General features: G+C 40.9%; 1 protein-coding gene across 2 annotated transcripts in view; it reads right to left on the minus strand.

Moving 5' to 3' along the window:
• Nucleotides 1-21,055, minus strand: part of LOC143301536 (protein kinase C and casein kinase substrate in neurons protein 1-like) — a 57,842-nt gene that overhangs the window by 34,454 nt on the left and 2,333 nt on the right. For both annotated transcript variants that reach the window (XM_076615907.1, XM_076615906.1), the window contains exon 2: nucleotides 2,925-3,259. In XM_076615907.1, coding sequence (XP_076472022.1) covers nucleotides 2,925-3,132 — 208 coding nt within the window. In that variant the 5' untranslated portion in view covers nucleotides 3,133-3,259. The remainder of the gene's footprint in view (nucleotides 1-2,924; nucleotides 3,260-21,055) is intronic.

A 21,055-nucleotide genomic window follows, 5' to 3' on the forward strand; every position in this document is an offset into this window, starting at 1 on the left:
AGCAGCCCGAATTTCACACAGAGAAATCTGTTGTGATAAAAAGAAATACAAATACAAAATTTGCCTAACCAGCAGCATAACCCAATGCTCTTTGTCAGGCCTTCAGTGCATGCATATATATATTTTTCTGTGCTTATCACAGAAGATTTCTCCACAATATTTTGCCAGAGGACACTTATGTTAACATAACACATACACTGCCTAGTATCTAAATCTACAAGTGGGATTTTTTGTTCACCGTACAGGCAACAATATTCCATTTTTTGTTGTTTTGCTTTTTTTCAATTCGTTTGCAGGAGCATACACACACACACACACACACACACACACACACATATATATATATATATATATATATATATATATATATATATATATGTTGACCTGAGCGACTGGAGAAACCTCCACCTTAGTTCACTATGCACCAATACAGGATCAAGCTAAAGCTCTTCTGACTGAAAGTCCAATGCCTTTACCCTCTGGCTTTTGTGCTCATCTAAACCTCCACTTCTGACTGTTTACTGTTATTGGGTACTGCTTTCATACAACTTACAAGGCAGCATTCTGGGAGTGTTTTATGGATGTCTTTGAACTGATTCATTACTCAAGAAGAAAGGACATTTAAACAGTGCAAGGCAAGTGTGCAAGAATCCACATCATCAGACAGGATAATGCTATGTGCCACTGCTCAATTATGACTTTCAAGGCCTAGAAATATGGAGATCTTTGCCAAGGAATGTGGACTCTCTCAATCATGACTTTCAAGGCCTAGAAATATGGTGATCTTTGCCAAGGAATGTGGACTCTGTTTGAGAAAAAGTAAGTGAGCGAGTGACTGAATGAGTGTGAGTGTGTGGGTGGATAAGTGTGAGTGTGTGAAAGAGAGTGTGTGTGAGAGAGAGAGACAGAGAGAATGTGTGTGTGTGTGTGTGTGTGTGTGTGTGTGTGTGTGTGTGTGTGTGTGTGTGTATGCATGTGCATATGTCCAAGTATATGCAAATATATATCTGTATAGACACATGCCAAGGGAAAGGGAGGATTGTGATCATAACTGTCAGCATAAAACCCCTAACCACCCCCACACCCCTAAAAAACAAAAAAAAAAAAAACCCACTATAAGACAAGACCAGAGGGCAGACAGCAGTGGGGGATGTAGGGAGGGGGGGGTGCGGGGGGGGGGGGGGGGGGGGGGGGGGGGGGGGGTTTGCACGCAACACACAGCACAAGCACCCCGAACGACTGACTATGAACCAACCCTACTGTAATGAAACAAACTGGGAAAAGCAGTGTGTGGGTGACTGTAAACCAGTGTTCAGACTTCCCCTGTAAGAACGCCACGTGAAAGGCTGGGAGAAGGTGAAAGGACAATGAGATGACACTTAAGAGAAAGATACTTTTAGAAAGCCGGAGACACACTGTGCCTATATATTTCGGTGACAGTGACACTCAATGACAGTCACAGGCATGAACTAGGCTACGTGATGCACGCCCTCACCATGAAAGCGGCGTCCCAAATGATTCTGTGCGGTAAGATTAGTCATGTGTGCGACAGCTTGCCCGGCTTCGCAAACGGGTGAAATCTATGCTGGGAGTTGGACAGAACAAAATGCTTCACATACCTACAATCCTACGCTCCTCTAAACAAGATAATATATTAGCAACTGCTAGACACTGATTGGACATGGAAGGAACAGAACTGAACATTTCTGTTGATTGTCAGTTTGACGAAGAAGAAGAAAAAAGTATGCACCAAATATGAAACGGACCACTGTAGATAACCGATAATAAAGATATTAAGACACCTGAGTACGAAATCACTAGATCTTAAATGGGGGAACTGGGGAAGGAGGCACAGAGAGGGAGAGAGAAAGACAATGTTATGAGGAAATGTCGAGAACTCAAATCAATAGATGTTATCATGCAAAGCAACAACAACAACAAAATCAACACACAAAGCATTTTTTGTGAATAAGCCGCACCATTATGCCTCCAACAATGGTTTGATAACAACAAACTTTTGTGCAACTGACGTTCAGCATGCCTGACTATTTTTCATCTTGGTTCACATACTGTGCATCAAATGCACTATCTCTTGTAATGGTTGTTCCTAAAATTGCTTGGTTCAAGCCAGCAAAATCTATAAATGATTATATAAAAAAAAATCTTTGTTAAGTGTATGTGGAGGAAGAGGAGAGGGAAGAACTGGAAGCAGAATAAGGCAATGGATTTTTGTTTTGTTTTGTTTTGTTCTTATAACATACAAAACATGACTCAAGCTATCCACAAAGTGTGCACGAAATAATTTTTGTGCACACATGTGTGTAAATGATGTGATGGGCGCAATAGCCGAGTGGTTAAAGCGTTGGACTGTCAATCTGAGGGTCCCAGGTTCGAATCACGGTGACGGTGCCTGGTGGGTAAAGGGTGGAGATTTTTACGATCTCCCAGGTCAACATATGTGCAGACCTGCTAGTGCCTGAACCCCCTTCGTGTGTATATGCAAGCAGAAGATCAAATACGCACGTTAAAGATCCTGTAACCCATGTCAGCGTTCGGTGGGTTATGGAAACAACATACCCAGCATGCACACCCCGAAAACGGGAGTATGGCTGCCTACATGGCGGGGTAAAAATGGTCATACACGTAAAAGCCCACTCGTGTACATACGAGTGAACGCAGAAGAAGTGTAAATGATGTGTGCAAGGGCAGCTGCAGATGTTTGTGCAAGTCAAGTGTATGAGGAGATATGCAACAAACACTAAGGAGACGGCACATGTATGTGTGTATAGTCTATGTGAATGTGCATGCGCATATATACATATATATACATATACATACATATATATATATATGGACATGTGTAGGAGTGAACAAATAAGTAATTACATCTGTGCGCGTGCACATGCAAGCGTGCATGTTGTTACCTTTATCAAGGAACTCGTTCCACTTCTTGGACCATCCAGACAGCATGGAAGCGTACTTCTTCTCGATCTCGCTCCGCTGCTCGATCAGCTGACGCAGCGACTCGCACAGTTTGAAGCCGTTGTCACAGCGCTTCACTGTGCGCATGTACTTCCCCACCTCCCAGAAACTGTCGCTGCTGGCTTGCAGGAGGTCGTCGTTGACAGACATGTTGACTGGTCAGTCAGCTTTTAAGATCACACCTTGCCTTGCCGTGCCTTGATCGCCCTGTCCAGGGAATCTTCACTGATGTGGCAGTAGAACTGGATGGGTTTTTTTGTTTTTTTTCTTTTTCAACCTGAAAGTAAATCATCATAAGTTTGATTTCAAGAAATATTCCCCTCTTTTAGAATAAAAAAAAAATTACATAATATACATTATTTGTTGATTTTGCACAATAGTGGAGAAGACTGATGGTTGTGCACTCTTGTCGTCACTGCATGTGGGATGACATCAGATTTCAGGCACAGCTGTCAAGGGGTGTGGTGTGGGTTGGTGTGCATGTGTGTGTGTGTGCACATGTGCAAGCATGAATGTGTGCGTATGCATGTGCATTGCATTGAAACATTTGCTAATGCCTTTTAATCTGAGAAGAAAAAAAAAAGCAAAAAAAAGCAAGCAAAAACACAGTCATAAATCACAATACTACAGCCTTGTAAATGGTAGCAAAGGATCTGGTTGTCACTGGCAATAAAATCCACATAACAATGAACAGTGTTGTTTGTTGCTTTTAAGCACAGAACAATTGAGCTGCTATCACCTGACGACTTGAAACAACAGTGACAGATGGTGACAACTTGACACACTGACAGGCCCTGCATACAAGGGGAACCTAACCACACCTCTCACTCCCTTCCTACCCCCGCCCCCCCACCCCCACCCTCCTCTCCACACCCTCCCTCCAAGATCATTCACTTCAGCTTCGAAATGATGACAGATCTAATGACCACAACCGCCTCAAATTTTGTGACAGAAATTCTGAAAATGCAGCTACTAAACTTAAACAGGATCTTTTGCTTGGATAGGTGGGTAGGTCTCCTCCATGTTGGTTGACAAACTCTTTGTAAAGCGCAGGAATCTTCCTGAGAAGACTATCTTCAGACCATCAAAACTGAGTACATGCCAATATATAAACAGATAAATAAATAAACACATAAATAGATAAATAAATAAATAAATGAATAAACGCACACATTCGAAGTAATATACTGTCAAAACTGAACATGTGCAGACTTTATAAATAAATAAATGAATAAACGCACACATTCGAAGTAATATACTGTCAAAACTGAACACGTACAGACTTCAGACATCCACAGTCCTCGGCTAAATATCAACTCAAAACTTGCAGCTGAGTAGAGCTGAACAACGTCGCTTGATCTCAGCCACATGAGGAAGTCTGTGTGAAGCAGTTCACCGCGCACATAAAGGAACAATCAGGGGCCATGGCACAAGGAAGGAAGCTGTCAACTCATCAAGGTCCTCACACACTGTCCATTGTGTTCACCTACGTTTTATTCTATTTAGACAGTGTACATATTTTTACTCCCCCCCCCCCCCACCACTCTTTTTCATGTGAATGATGATCTTGTATTCCTTCACCCACACACTCAGCTACACAAATAAGAGTATAAATGCAAACATGCACACATAAACACATGCATGCATGTACACACCCACACACATACAAACACAAACATGCAGGCACACACTGACACATATTTGTGTGCATGAGTGAGAGTCATAACATGCATGCGCACACGCGCGCGCACACACACACATACACACACCCCATCTAATAACACTTATAGTGAACAGACGTTAAACTGAACATCTCTCTCTCACACATCACACCCACTAGCGTGCGCACACACACACACACACACACACACACAATGACACACTCATGTGTGAATGTGCAAGTGCGCACATACACACACACACACAAACTGCCACACCCATCAACCAACACACACACACATGTACACCAACAGCCACACTGACTGAACTCTCTATGTGACATACACCTGTACAGCTAACCATTCCCAGCTTGCGTTCTGACCCATGCATGGCCCATTTCCATTTCCACACCACCCTCCACGCCTACCCTGAGCCACGCATGGCCCATTTCCATTTCCACACCACCCTCCACGCCTACCCTGAGCCACGCATGGCCCATTTCCATTTCCACACCACCCTCCACGCCTGCCGTCTCTCACCCAGTTTTCTGGCCACACTCCTGCTCCCTACTACTACTAGACTTCTACTTCTGGTGCAACACACTGACTGATGGTCCTCTTGTCCTGTCCATCACTTACCTATCAAAGCCTGTTTCTCTACAGTGTTTCTTATGATACAATTTATCATCCTTTTCATCATGCTATTTCAGCGGTGTTTTTCTCACACAGTTCATCTTTGCATTGTCCCAGGCTTGTTCTGTATCGAAGTCCCACTCTCAATGCCAAAAAAGTTCACATGTTGCTGTCAAGTGTTTGGTTGTGATCCATCCACACACCAAAGAAGACCCTACACAGCTGACGAGTCACTTCAATTGTGTCCAGTAGTGCCTGTTCCGATTCAACATATTCAGCGCACAACACACTGACGACAGTAATCGCTTAGTTGTGGAGTCAGACTGTGTGTGAGCACCTTTCTTGAACTGAAGACTGTCACCATGTACCTCTAATAACAGTTCCCTGGAATCTGCGCTGTGACACCATAGACTTTGATGCAAACTCCTCCACAGACTTCGTTCACAGTTTATAAAACTCTTGTCTTCCTTCCCAACCAAAATTAACTCCCCACCTTCATCGCTCCACACAATCTCCCCACATCCATGCACATTAAGTCCACAATGCAGATGCTGAGCCTTTGGAATATCATCCCCACTCACATCAAAACACTCACACACACACACACATTCATCGAAGCACTGATACATGACATCAATCCTCCAAGCGCATGTACTATATTTCTATCACATCAATGATCATATACATGTGCACTGAGTATACCTCTGAAGAATCATCAAGAAACAGAATCATTAAAATATATATATATAAAATAAAATATATATATATATATATAAATCTCACCATATTCATCAAAATTATACACCAGTAATGTCTACTAATACTGTTCCTGTCATGTCACAAACCTTCTCCCCCACTCTCTCTCACTCACATGCATGCACACACACACACATACACATACACACACAAACACACACAGCATAGAGTACCACTCACCCTGTTAATAAAAACATAAGCACACAGAGCTGAATTCGTGTCATTTGATCAATGCAGTGAAGCTCCATAAACCATACGGCTCAAACAAGCACATACTGTTCTGTACCTTCCCATAAAAAAAAAAACGTACACAAAAAGACAAACACACAGCAAATTCTGTGTCATTAACAATATTTACCTGAACACATAAACATCAAGGACTGAATTCAATACACTGCTAGTACTTCAGGCAGTATCACTCAGCAAACATAACACATGCCTCACCGGCTTCTGGGTCACAAACAAAACACTCCCTCTTTATTTTCTCCCTGCATAAATAATTTCAGTTCTCAAGGCATGGTGCCCCACCCACCCATTCACCCGACAATGCCGAAAAGCACATTCTGACTGTGCACATCAGCAATGAATCAGTTCAACCAAAGCAGAGAGAGGGTCACGGCGACACAAGCGAACCAACCAACCCACAGCAGTAGCACGCCTCAGAACGGCTGTGATAAACATGGCAGTCATCAAAATGCACACCCACCAGGCCCCCTGTCTGAAGCTGTACACACTTGACCGAACAGCAGTCCCAGACAGAAACAAAAAAAGGTCAGACCCATTAACCACTAACGGCACATGTTCGCTCGTCAATTATCCGCGTCACTGTGCAACCTTATAGTTACATTTTCACAACGTCAAAACTAGCCTATGTACCACCAAACAATGTAATTTGTGAAGGAGAGGAGGACGAGGGGAGGTTTCAAATCAGCAAAACTTGTCTCTGGCCACAAAACCTGGACTTTTGATTTTTTTCCCCCCCTCAGACTGAGCTGTTGAGCAGCACAATGCTGAACAAGGGAGACAAAAAATCTGCCACAGGAAGACAAAAAATAAAATAAAAATTTTAAAAGATTTAAAAAATAGGGAAGGAGGGAGCAACAACACAAAAAGGAAGGGCCAGGTGTGGAGTTTGTGGAGTTTGAGGATTGGAAGACATGATCTGCTGACAGTGGCCCTATAAATTACAGGTGCCTCCTGTCTGGAGGGGCACAAACAAACACCTACACCCTGTTCTTCAGTTTCCCTTCCCAGTCACACATTCCTTGGCACAGAGAGTGAGCATGGGTGGGGTGGGGGATAGGGGTAAGGGCGGGGTCGGATGTCACACAATCACAGGTAGATTTCTACTGCGATCTTTCAAACAACACTTGTGTGGAAACATGCCACTGTCTTTCAAATACAGTATACATTTTTTTTTAGTAGGGTGGGGCATGGGGAGGAGGTTAAAAAAAATATATATATATATATAATAATAATAATAAAAAGTTAGTACAACAGTAAAACTTGGGGTGTGAGGTGTGGGGGTTGGTGCAAAATCCATGTTTCCATGAACAGTGATCAATCACATTATTTACTGTAGACCAGCTTCTTTCCAGCAGAGAAAGTGAAAGGAAGGAAGCACTCTGAGAGCAAAGAGTGAATACTGAGTGACCGAAGTATGAGCGACTGTAGCAGACAGGCTGACTATTGATAGAGATAATACAATGACTAAGACTGACAGAAAGAAAGTGCCTGTGAAACTTAAAACAAGAAAGGCAAGGCCTTCAAGACTCACTTGTGATGCACACTTAAAGAAAAAAAAATTATAAAAATAAAAAATTAGTTTGCTGAAGTGTGTTCTCTATTCGTTATTATAATTATATACAGCTTCACATAAAAAACAAAAACAGAAACTTATAAAAATAAAAAATCAGTTTGTTGAAGTGCGTTCTCTATTCCTTATTACACAGTTTCAGGGGAAAAAAAGGGGAAAAAAGGCTTCAATGCAGATTCGAACCCATGATGTTAAGATCAAGAATGAGTGGTTCTGTGCACTGTGCAAATGCGGAATTCAACAGTGGCGTTCAAAAATTATTATTTAAGCATATACATCTAGCAGAATAAATTGAGAACAGTAATCAAAGTGAAAACACCATTCAAATCATGTTCTTTTGGTATATCTCGGGCATTTAAGAATTTCTTTCAAGTCCGAAGTAAAGGAGACATTCCCATCGCCTGAAACGCACAGCAATATGTATCCAATATTTATAGATCTGCAGAAATCCATGTTCAACAAGCATCGAAAGTACGACACCATCCATTCAATTCACCTTTTCTATTCATTCTAGTTACTTCAGTATCCACTTTAAAACATTCATATGCAGTAAACACGTCAATGATTATTCAAGAAATTCTTTTAATTCAGCGGTAAAAGAGACATTGCCATTGCGTCAGGCTTTGCAACATGTTTTGTCAAGATCTGCACTGACCAGTGCCGTGTAGACGAGGCAATGAAACGGTCGATTCAAATTTTCTTTTCTGTTCATTCTAATGAATTCAGTGTCCACTTTAGAATATTCATATGCAGTAAACACGTCAATAATGTAACTAGTGTCACTATGTGTTCTGTCCAGAATTTGTATTTCTTTGCTTTCAACTACAAACAAGAAAAATGTGGTCATGGCGTCTTATTACAAGACGTTCGGGCAGCTGCAAAGGGGTAACAGCATTTTCAGAATCCAGAACCAGCATCAACGAAATAAACTGTTAATGATTCAGAAATACTGTTAAAATCAACAGACATACAACCTATTATTGGTATGACTTAGAAGATTTTTTTCCTACTATGTTTAAGCCAAATTTGATATTGGCAGACAAGGTATTTCCAGAGAAAATGGAAATGTTAAGTTTACCATAGACACACAACCAAACACAGGGCTATAACATAGACTCACTTTGTTTAAACAAGTGAGTCAAAAAGGAACTCTGACAGGCAAAGTTACAAAACATTCTTTCCTGATTCCATCATTCCAATGTTACTTCTAAGCACTGTGAATGTGAGTGTGCACACGCACATGCGTGAACACGCAAGCGTACACACAGAGATTTACAGAGTGTGAACCCCACCCTCCTAACCCTGCACCACAACACAGCTTCAATCACACCACCAAATGATGACAGGAATCAAGCGTTCAATTATGTGACTCTGTATAAAGCAGGCTAGCACTGACACCACAGCCACTGACAATCATCAGCTGTAGCTTTACCTGGCTAATCAGAGAACAAAGCCTCCACATGACATAACATTCTGACCTTTTTTTCCCTTTAACCCCCTGACTGCTGAATCTTGGTGACATGAGATCAGTTTGGTGTGTGTCTCAAGTACAGTTACTACTTTTTATGTACTTTCCACCAGCGTCACTCATTTTACTGAACAAAAGAAATGCATTCACATGAGGAAGAGTCCTGATTGAGAATGGTGACCGACAACCTGTAACGTGTGTACTGTCTGTCTTACTTCAATGAGGTAGTGCACTGACAAGCACAGTCGTCAGCAGCAGTCTAGGGGTTAATATAGCAAAGTCTAACCTTAAGCCTGCAAAATGTATGCTCAAGTGTGAGCACGAATAACCGTTGAAAATGTTGGGGCATGGACAGAATGATAAATATGCTGGTAATGTTCCCATTACGGGCACATTTAACAGCAGCAAGATGACAGCTGTCATACTAGTCACAGTCAAGCAGGCTGTAAACCACATAAATGAATACTCAGTTGTTGACAAACATGAAGTTTTTGGAACAGTGCAACCTTCATACCTACACCTGCACATTATCCGAGTATCTCCCTCCCACCACAGATGTTATTTTCAGACAGTCAGTCAAATAAAATGTGCTGACTAAAAATATGCCGACTTGAAACATATCTCAATTATAAGACGGTCAGACCTTATCAATGTTGTTCCAGTTCTTGATGCACATTAAAAACCTGTCCTTGCTTTTACCAGACCTTTATGCTGTCCAACACAGAAATGTTACAAAATCAGTCCTGGCAGTGCATTGTGGTCATCCACACACTCCAGTGCAAACTGTGTCAAAACTGTAAAACAGTCAGTGGCAAACTGCTGTCCATATGGGCAGACCAGAGCATGGTCATTGTGACCTTGACTTGTCTATTTATTTTATCATAAATCATAACCAATTTTTCACTGGAAATTCATCAGGATAAACCCTTTTGTTGCCGTTGGTGCTTTTAGATGCGCTTAAACTAAAGTGCATGCCGCACACAGAGCCTCAGTTTATCTTCTCGTCTAAAAGACAAGCACTCAGACCACTACCAGTGAGGAGGAGGGTGAGTCAGGGTTGTGGGGGTGGATGGTACAATTCCTGAGTGGAACATGTGGACACCTGCTTCCTAATCTGGGCACATTACCACACGGCCACTGCCCTACATAGTGTAGCCAGTGGCCCTGCATAGTGTAGCCGAGGACTGCTGTCACAGTGCTGGTGCCTGTAAGAAAAACTGCGAGGTTCAGCCCCAACGCAAACATACGCTCAGCAGACCATGAAGTGATCTGCTTTTATTCCCCATGTCTGCCTCTTCCAAGTGCATTGTGTTGTGACCCTCACCTTCCTCTTCTCACCACTAACGTCCGCACCTCCACCAGCACCTCCACCACTGTACTGACTTTTATTGTGTAGTTTATGCAAATGCTTACATTTTTGATTTGATGGATCCTCAGTCTTCATCATGTTGACTCTTTGTGTGTGTGTGTGTGTGTGTGTGTGTGTGTTTGTGTGTTTGTGTGTGTGTGGTTGTGGTTGTTGTGTGTGTGTGGTTGTGGTTCTGGTTGTGTTGTGTGTGTGTGGTTGTGGCTCTGTGTGTGTGTGTGTGTGTGGTTGTGTGTGTGTGTGTGGTTGTGGCTCTGTGTGTGTGTGTGGTTGTGGCTCTGTGTGTGTGTGGTTGTGGCTCTGTGTGTGTGTGTGTGTGTGTGGTTGTGGCTCTGTGTGTGTGTGTGTGTGTGTGGTTGTGTGTGTGTGTGTGGTTGTGGCTCTGTGTGTGTGTGGTTGTGGCTATGTGTGTGTGTGTGTGGTGGGGGGAGGTGTTTTTTTTGTTGTTGTTGTTTTGTGTGTGTGTGTGTGTGTGTGTGTGTGTGTGTGTGTGTGTGCATGCATTTCCAAAAATACTCTTGTGCCCGTGTGTGTGTGTGCTCACACATATGTATGCATGCTTGTCAATATGTATACCTAGTTCTCTCTACCCCTTACTCTCAGCACTTACACACACACACACACACACACACACACAGAGGCACTGTATACCAGCTGACCGGGTTAATTTTACAATCTCTACAACGGTTTGGCAGATAGGGCTCTTTGCTTCGCAAATCACCTGCTTGCAACCAACAAACCAACATGGTTACAGGTTAGAACTTGACTGCTTTCAAACTGCAGCAGAGTCAGGCCCAGCACTGCTCCTTCAGTTACCCAGTTCCAAGCTCTTTTTTCAATCTTCACCCCCATCCCTTTTCTGTCTGTTTCCACTATCACCACCACTTGCCCCAAGATACAAAACTGCCATCTTCAGTTCGTACTGAGTCACTTGGGAAGGTTTGCCTATCAATACATTTACCAACCTGTCAAACATTTTTTCTTTCTTTTCTTTTTTTTTTCTTTATCTCCTTACTTAAATCTCAAAGTACCATTATTCAAAATGAATCATGAAAATATGTACAAACAAGCATCAAGCATGGAAAAACTAACTAGTACTTCGGCATCTGAGGGAAGAAAAATCCATATGATTATTTTTTCTTCTTCTAAACTTTTTTTTTTATTTTTTTTTTTTAAAGTAGCATTACAGTTTAATGTACCGTGGCAGATTTGGTAAGGCACTGGACTTCTGATCATGTGTTCACCAGTGATCAGGGATCGAGGCCACATTTCAGCATGATGTTACACAATAAATTTACAGTTGTTTTTGCACCTACTGCTGCTTGTTACGTGTATTTCAACTTACCAATAACTCATTTTTAGACCCAGTGGGACATGTATAGGGGTGTGGCATGGTTGAAGTGAACCAAATTCTTTTGAAGAGAAACTCGTTCCATTTCAATTTTCATTCATCCAGTGTGAAGCAATCTGTCCCAGAGAAAGGCATGATGTTGTTTAAAGCAAACACTTTACTCCAATGTCCCTCACTCAGCCCAGGTAAGAATGGGAACTGGACTTTGGGTTTGGGAAAGTTCAGAGAGTCCAAGGAGAAGACTGGGGCCCCACCTTCTGCTATGTCGAGCCCTAGACCCAGTGGATGTGAATTCACTACCCCAATGGACATAAAAGAATATGGACCTTCAACCCTTTTTTGTTAGTATTATTTACCATTCAAATGTAACTGTGAACTGAACACAGTTGTGGCCATCACACTAATGCGTGTGTTTGTTGTTTTTTTCTTTTTCTTTTTTCTACAACAAACAAACAACACACACACGAAGAACAGAAAAACATGCTGCTTTCGCCAACCAAAGCCACTGTGGGAAACCTCGACAGTACATGTTGGTTTTGTTTTACTGTACATCTCAATAATTACAGAAATCTAAAATTAGTCACAGAGTTGAGTTTTGTTTGAGTCACAACAGCATGAGATACCAACCCTTTTCTTTTGTTTGTGTTTGTAGTTATTGTGACCTTCTTCTTACAGTTTTGTGCAAGCTACAAAAAAAAAAAAAAAGTTGAATGAGTGTGTATAAAGCTGAAGGTCTAAACATCTAAAATGTAAACCACTTACTCCTGGGGAGAGAGACATTCCATCTAATGTGAAAACTTCTGCTCTGAAGGAGACCCATTTAAACTGTAAACTCGTCCATCTGAATGCTGTAGACCTGGCATGACTCTAAAGATGTGGCATGCTGGCACACCTGGGGTCAGCAAGGTGGGTTGATGGGAGGTCTCTGAGGCCTACAACAGGTAAACCCACCCTTTGATGTGTCCAGTTGTAGTGAGTGATGTCCTGTTTGTTTCTCCCCTTGTGGAGATTTCTTTTATATATATATATATATATATATATATATATATATTGTGTTAATGTACTCTCTCTCTGTCTCTCTTGCACACATACTTTACACACACACACACACACACACACACACACACACACACACACACATTTTTAGCTTTACCCTTTCTTGTTCTACATTATAAGAACTTTTCCTCTCTGCCAGTTACATCTACCCAGTCAATACAGTATGTTTACAGAATTAATGTAAACACTAAAGCTGTTTCGTTTCATTAGTTGTTTGTTTTTTGTTTGTCTGTTTGTTTTTTTTGTTTTGTTTTTGGGTTTTTTTTTAATGTTGTGGAAACATTATTGATTGATATTTAGAGAATGTATCCATCAGTCCAAGCTGCAGAAACCTTTATTTGATGACAGACTATCAACACACTCTCTCTCTCTGTTTATGTTCATAATGTTCCCCTTGCCAAAAGGATTGTACTGTCAATGGCAATAAAACATATAGTGTCAGTATCGGTGTCAGTATCAGTCTCTCTTTCTCTCTCTGTCTCTCACATGCACATTGTCGCAAAGTCACACACACACACACACACACAAAGTGGGAACAAGTTATGTATATATATATATATATATTTTTTTTTTAATATATATCTACTGAAGAATATTCCCAACAAAAGGCCTATTTTGGTAGTTTTCATGTTGTTGTTTTTTTCTTTCTTTTTTTTCTTCTTTTTTTAATACTTCCTGGACTCCTGAAAAATATAAATAAAAATGAAATAATACTGCTCACAAAACTAGGTCTTGCCACAGATGAATAAACCAGCCACATCGTCATACCTGCTACACTATTTCAAGAGCCCAGACAGACATAATATTATATATAATACAACTGACAGCAACTGACAAGCAATCAGTCACAAGGAAGCAGACATGTTAGTATAATGGTGATTATGGCAAGTCCAGGCAAAGAGGGAAGTTTTACACATTAAATGTGACCGAACAGGAAGGGAGGATCTCACACTCACACACACACACACACACACACACACACTGGTGATGTGATTTGGGACATATGGAAGAACCTCACTGGTGATGTCACAGCAGACAGATAATGAGATATAACTTAAGCTTTGCTTTCAAATTCATTTACTATGGGTCACTGTCATGACTGGGGTCTGTAATCATGAACTTATTGACAATGATGATAAACTTTCAGAGGTTCAAAGGGAAAGGAGTGTAGGTGGGAAGAGAAGACAGCAGAATGATGAAAGATTTGTATTTGTATTTGTTATTTCTTTTTATCACAATAAATTTCTCTGTGTGAAATTCAGGCTGCTATCCCCAGGGAGAGTGCGTCGCTATACTACAGCCCCACCCACCCCCTTTTTTTTTTGTATTTTTTCCTGCGTGCAGTTTTATTTGTTTTTCCTATCGAAGTGGATTTTTCTACAGAATTTTGCCAGTAACAACCCTTTTGTTGCTGTGGGTTCTTTTACGTGCGCTAAGTGCATGCTGCATACGGGACCTCGGTTTATAGTTTCATCCGAATGACTAGCGTCCAGGCCACCACTCAAGGTCTAGTGGATGGGGAGAAAATATCAGCTGCTGAGCCGTGATTCAAACCAGCGCGCTCAGATTCTCTCGTTTCCTAGGCAGACGCGTTACCTCCAGGCCATCATTCCACTATAAACAGTTTATCAGTTAACAATGATGTAATATACATATACATATATATAATATATATATATATACAGAGAGAGAGAGAGAGAGATGTATGTATCTATGTATATCTACAGGTCTACGATATCAATCCTTCTGCATGAATATGGTTGTGCATGTGTGTGTTAACTTGTAAATTTGTGGATCTGTGTGCATGTTGATGTACACACATGAACATGTTCACGTAAGTGTATACACATACATATGTGCATATGTAAGTGAAAGAGTGAGACAGAGAGGGATAGTGTGTGTGTGTGTGTTTGTCTCTGTAAACTGTAAGGAGGAGGTCACAACAACTACAAACACAAACAAAAGAAAAGGGTTGGTATCATGCTGTTATGACTCTAACAAAAGTCAGCTCTTGATCCTTTCAGTCCCGATTCATATGTGGTGTAGCGTATATGGATTTGTCCAAACGCAGTGACACCTCCTTGAGCTACTGAAACTGAAACTGAAACTGAAACTCAGTCCCGATCACATCTTCCAGAGGTTGGTTGTTTTTTGTTGTTTTTTTTAAAGATACACAAAACAAAAAGTAAAAGAATATTCCAAATCAAATAATGAAACCTACTCATTTGAAATAACTCATTAATGTTGTTTACAGCATGACACTTCAGATACCCTTTCATATCCAAAGACAGATTTCCTTTGCAAGAGTCATTATCAGACGAATGTTATGTTTTCAACCCAAACTGTAATGCATACTTCTTTTCAGACTTTTCCCTTTAAGACAAGACTCTGGTTTCACCCAAGTTTATCCCAGACCCAATCCTCCCCTCCTGACCCCCCTAATCACAGAGGGGGAGGGGGAGACAAGGGTTGTGAACAAGGTCATGAAAGCCAATAGCCAGGACAGACAAGATACACCTCCACCACTCCCACCAGGGGCCAGGTATGTCAGCCTGTCTACCTTTCTTCCTGACACCCCACAGTCTGGTCTCACTCAGGGCTCTACTTCACCTTTGGCCCCCAGCTGTGATCCCACCACCACTTGGAGATACTTATACATATATTATATCTGTACCTGTATACCTGTACCAACCCTCAGCCCATGTCTGTCTGTCCTTTCTCCAGGACAGATTGTTTTACAGTGGATGAATAACAAGGAATGAGTTTCTCTTCAAAAGAATTTGATTCACTTCAACCATGCCACACTCCTACACATGCACCACTGGGTCTAAAAAATAAAATGAGTTTTGGCTCAGTTGAAATGCACATAACAGGAGCAGCAGCTGCAAAAAACAACTGTGAATTTATCTTATATAACAACAACGCTGAAAATGATGAAGACAATATCTCTTTTGCAGGAAACACTATTCACCAAACGATAATATGTATATGTATACCTACAAAAGGACGGGGCACTGTAACAGAAAGCCCGTGGATATAACATCCTGCTAAGTAAGTAAAGCAAACACTGATTTAAAAATGAAACACACACACACATGGGCACATAAGCTAAGTTTGTAAAGCATACACTTATTTAAAAATGAAACACACACACGGGCATGTGTAAGGTGAGGGCAAACATGTGCATGCACACATACATCCACACAGACAATGAATGAATGAGAGCACAAACATGCAATACTTTGTGTGATCATCTGTGTAAAACTGCTCTGAGCATACCAAATTCAGTGTTCTGTTTACTCTCATGCAGTGACAATCATTTAACAGTCAAGTCTCTAAAAGTGCAGCTGATAGCTCACATCATTTCACTTTCTTCTCTCTCACACAAAGTGACCTGTAGACATTCACGCAATGTCACATACGCTCACACAGTGCACACACTCATGCACACATACATTTCTATAACAGTATAATACTTGTTCCCTTGTCTCTCTCTTCCCCTCCTTTCTCTCTCTTTCACACACACACACACACATCTAGCAACACTTGTCGCCTGTCCTCAACCCTGTTCACAAAAAAACAAAACTGCTACACTCCTTCGCCACAAACTAGGACAGCTTGAGAGGAAGAAAAAAAAACTCAAAAAAAAAAAAAAAAAAAAACCATGATGGTGGGGGAAAGGAAGAAGGAAAGAAGGGGGGAGGGGGGAGGGGGGCGGGGCTACATGCCACCCCCCCAAAACCACCACCACAATCTTGGCATACCTCTCCCCTCCACTGAGCTCTAACAAAAGGCCTTTTATGTGACCCACAAACCCCCTCCACCCCCCCCCCCCCCCCCCCTTCCCTCACTTGCCCGGCCTCAACACAGCACATCCAACCAAACCTGAGCCCATTCCATCCCTGACAGGCCCCTGCTATTTGTTCTTTCAGGTCACAGGTAGACCCCCCTTCACCTTATGTAGGTACACCTGTCGCTGTTACGTGACATCAATACAAATCACAGGCTTCCTGATCAATGGGCCTCTCACATCTGGAATTATAGCTACCGCACTGATAAACGTCGATGAATGGGCAGTTTTTCTGAATTGATCAATTTTAACCGTTCAAATTTTAACAATACATACGCCGTGTGAATGTTTCTGGTTGTTTGGGGTTGTTCTTTTCCCCCTTTTCTGCTTGCCTCAGGTCTATAGGGTTTTTTGAGGAGTTTTTCCCCCTTTCTTTTTCTGATTACCTCAGGTCTAACTTGTAAGCGGAAGGGGGGTGCTGTTTATAATTAATGGCTTTGTTCCTAATTTCTCACCTCTTCGCCCTGTCTCATTCTGACTCTGAACCCCCACTTGCCAGGAGTAAAAAAAACCCTGTCCCAGCAAAATACCACCTACACTTTCTCATCTTTTGAAAGAAAAAGTATACATGTAGATTCCATTTCCATTCCATGTTTTTTATATTATTATTATCAATGTTCTCGTTATCATTATCATAACTGTTGTATTATTTTTTTGTATTATTATTATTTTCACATACTTGTTGCAGTCAAAACTTAAGAAGAAAAGCAATGTTCATTTGTTTTTAAATAAAATGGATGGTGTTTTTTCCCCCCTTTCATTTCATACTGGTGTTTTCTTCTGTCGGTTTTTTGTTTGTTTGTTTTAAATAATAAATGAAAAAGGTTAATTGTTTAAATTTTGTTTCTCAAAACGAGAATATCTTGTTTCTCCATCATATTAAAAAAACAGATTTTTGCAGCAATAAATTCATGACATAAAATGATAAACGCTTATTTAGTTATTACTACAGTTCCACACATTTCTGGCAAACTAAAGACAAAAAATGGAGTCACATCATAAACATGCAAAACAAAACAAATGAATAAACAGAACTACACAGAAAAGAACTTAAGAATACACAAGTGACAGAGTATTGGGGAAGAGAGGGAGTGATGGACACTGTGCATTCCCATACATCTTACATGGCAAGATACAATACAACAAACCCACAGCACTAGCAGAAATCGAAATAGTAAAAACCACAAACAAATTTTTAAAACATTATCAAAAGGACCTTTTTGTGATGCTAACTCACACTGTTACTGTTACTGACCCCAACAGAATGGACATTTTCACTGTTGATGCTTTTACCATCCTTTTTTCCCCCTCCCAAAAGCCATAGGGAACTGCAGTGTAAAGTGACATCAAAGTATAATTAAGAAACTATTTTAAGAATAAATCACAAGTTGATACATCAGCAGTTAAGAGCTGCTTACCCCATGCCTCCCCACCACACCCCCTTTATTATTTTTTTTTAAGACATGTCTGCCCTCTCTTTAAACTTTTTCTTTCTGAAGCATAAAAATGCGTAATCTTCTGATCACTAACTGAGAAGGTTATTATGTCATTAGCACCAATGACAGTAACACTGACAACGTAAACTGCTACTGACATACCCTTACACTACACTCTGAAAACGTCGTTATGTCATTAGCACCAATGACAGCTACACTGACAATGTAAACTGCTACTGACCTACCCCCCCAGGCCCCCACTCCACCAACCTGTCCATGTGAACAATGGTAGGATCATGGACCAGTGTCACCACCCAGCCACCACCAACAACAAGGGCAGCTCACTGGGAATCAATAGTCTCTCTCCCTTTCACCCCTTACCATCTCATCACTCACTCTCCCCCTCCAACCCCCCCCCCCCCCCTCTCTCTTTCACTTTTCCCTCCCTTGTTCTTCCTTTCTGTCTGCCTATCCCTTCCATCTCTCCCTTCAGTTTGATAAAAGCAGAGCAATTCTACCGTAATCTATATATTCTCTTTCCCAAATGTTAACTAAATCATGCTATTAATTTAAACATTATCTGATGCCATTTTAGTTAATGCATTACTTTGGTACGGATAAATTTCAGTTAGAGGGGGAACAAAACACAGTAGAGAGATGTTAAGACTGGCATAAAAGCAATGATCACTTAAGCTTTCTTTCTTAGTTTCTAATTTTATTCTCCCAGATTCTCATAATCTCCTCCTCATCACCACAGATTAGTTTGTAATTTAGTTTGTTATTTGTTGTTTTGTTTTGAACTCTTGTAAATCTTCTTGTGTGTGTGTGTGTGTGTGTGTGTGTGTGTGTGTGTATTAAAAATCAACATTGATAAATAAATGTGGAGTTTGTAAAGCCTGTGATCGCAAGACAGATGGTGTAGCAGATTGTAAGCATCCATTACAACACAGTTTACAAAGAAAGTTAGTCAAGGGTGTGAAATGAAGCACCATTTAACTACATCAGACAATCAATATCACTCAAAGACACACAGAGCTCTCGAAATGTTAGTGACTGCTTTGGATGACGCTGTCTGACTATGAAAATTCCATGCTTTCAAAAACGTCATTCATCAACAGAGCTGGACTAATGGTGTAGCTGTGAACACCAAGAACATAGTTCAGATTTCATTCTGTGACCACTGGTGCTTTGAATGGGATGTTCCAGACAGTGTCACTGTAAAAAGTGTTATTTTCCAAACAACATGCCAAATGCAGAACTCTTTCAGAATGTGGCTTTCTTCCTCAGATTTCTTGGCCAAACTATAGTATGTATCAAGGGCAAATGACAGAGACCTGTCCTTGAACGTGCTCCAATCATATAACAGTGACTAATAACCCCTGCTGTGAAAATGTAAATAAATCAAATACTTAAATAAATTCTAAAGAAACAAACAACAGACACTCAGTGTGCATGGCAACAGCTGGTCTCTCCTGACGTTCCACACGCCTCAGCCATGCTGATTGTGCTTATAGCCACACTGGTAGCAAATCCTATAAAGTGATGTTCACAAGAAAATGTGACATTGAAACCATGCATTCAGCCTACACAGGGTTAACAGACTCCCCAGCATGATGACACCAGAACAGTCTCTCAGTGCAGAGAGGGAACAGATCACTGTCAGCCAGTGATTCATCTTCAGTGCTGCTTTTTTGGAGAGGGGTTGGGAGGGGTGAGGAAAGGCAGGGGGGAGGAGGGGGGTGGCAGAGGGAAGAAAGGGAGGGGGGGGACTGTGCATGTTCTATTGTCAACCCTGTCTGTCCCTTTCTTCTTTGAGCGTCTCTCTCATGTATATGCACACACACACATGCACAATTGCATGGACAGAGAGAGAGAGAGAGAGAGTTTCTGACAAACATGCACACACAACTTTAACTTAAGAATTATTTGCTAGGAAGAAATATATGTATGTGCCAGATTACTAGACTTTAAAGTTAAAAAAAAAATTACTATGTGAATCAATTAGACAAAAAAAAAGTGCTGGCGAAAGTTATACATTAATCATTATTGACTCACAGTAAAAAAAAACAAAAAAAACCAACAAACAACTGAATCATACACAAATTTAATCAGTGGTTAGGTGGTGACGGAGTATGTCTTATCTAATAATACTGAATACAACAGTCCACAATAAAGCTTAATTTCAATGAAAATATATACTTCCAACAAATGCACAATCAAATAATGCCATCAGTTATCTAACATTAATAATTTACATGCAACCTGCTGGCACCAGTAAGGCATCATCTTTAAAAAAATAAATGCTGGAAGAAAAAAAAAAAGTATATCAACAGGAATAAACATCTGTTTTGTTCATTAAACAGACAGTGTAGCATATCTGGATAGCACTACTCAAAGTGGTAAGAAACTCTAGGGAGAGCTGGACAGAACAAGGTCTTCAGAGAAGTAGTCCCCCTCAGTCAAGTGTTTTGGTCCTTAACTCCTTACACAAGGGCCAGATATCTGGACAGCACCACTCAGTCAAAGTATCAAAGAGCAGTCAGGGAAAAGGAAATCAATACATAGCACAACAATGGGACAAACTTTCGTCAAAAAATTGTTTTTTGAGGAAATAAAGACTGTTTAAAACAAATACTACAGAGTATGCAAAATACCTTTTCAAATGGTTTGCAAGAATCTTGTA

This window comes from Babylonia areolata, chromosome 27, assembly GCF_041734735.1.
Source record: "Babylonia areolata isolate BAREFJ2019XMU chromosome 27, ASM4173473v1, whole genome shotgun sequence".
NCBI lineage: Eukaryota > Metazoa > Mollusca > Gastropoda > Neogastropoda > Buccinidae > Babylonia > Babylonia areolata.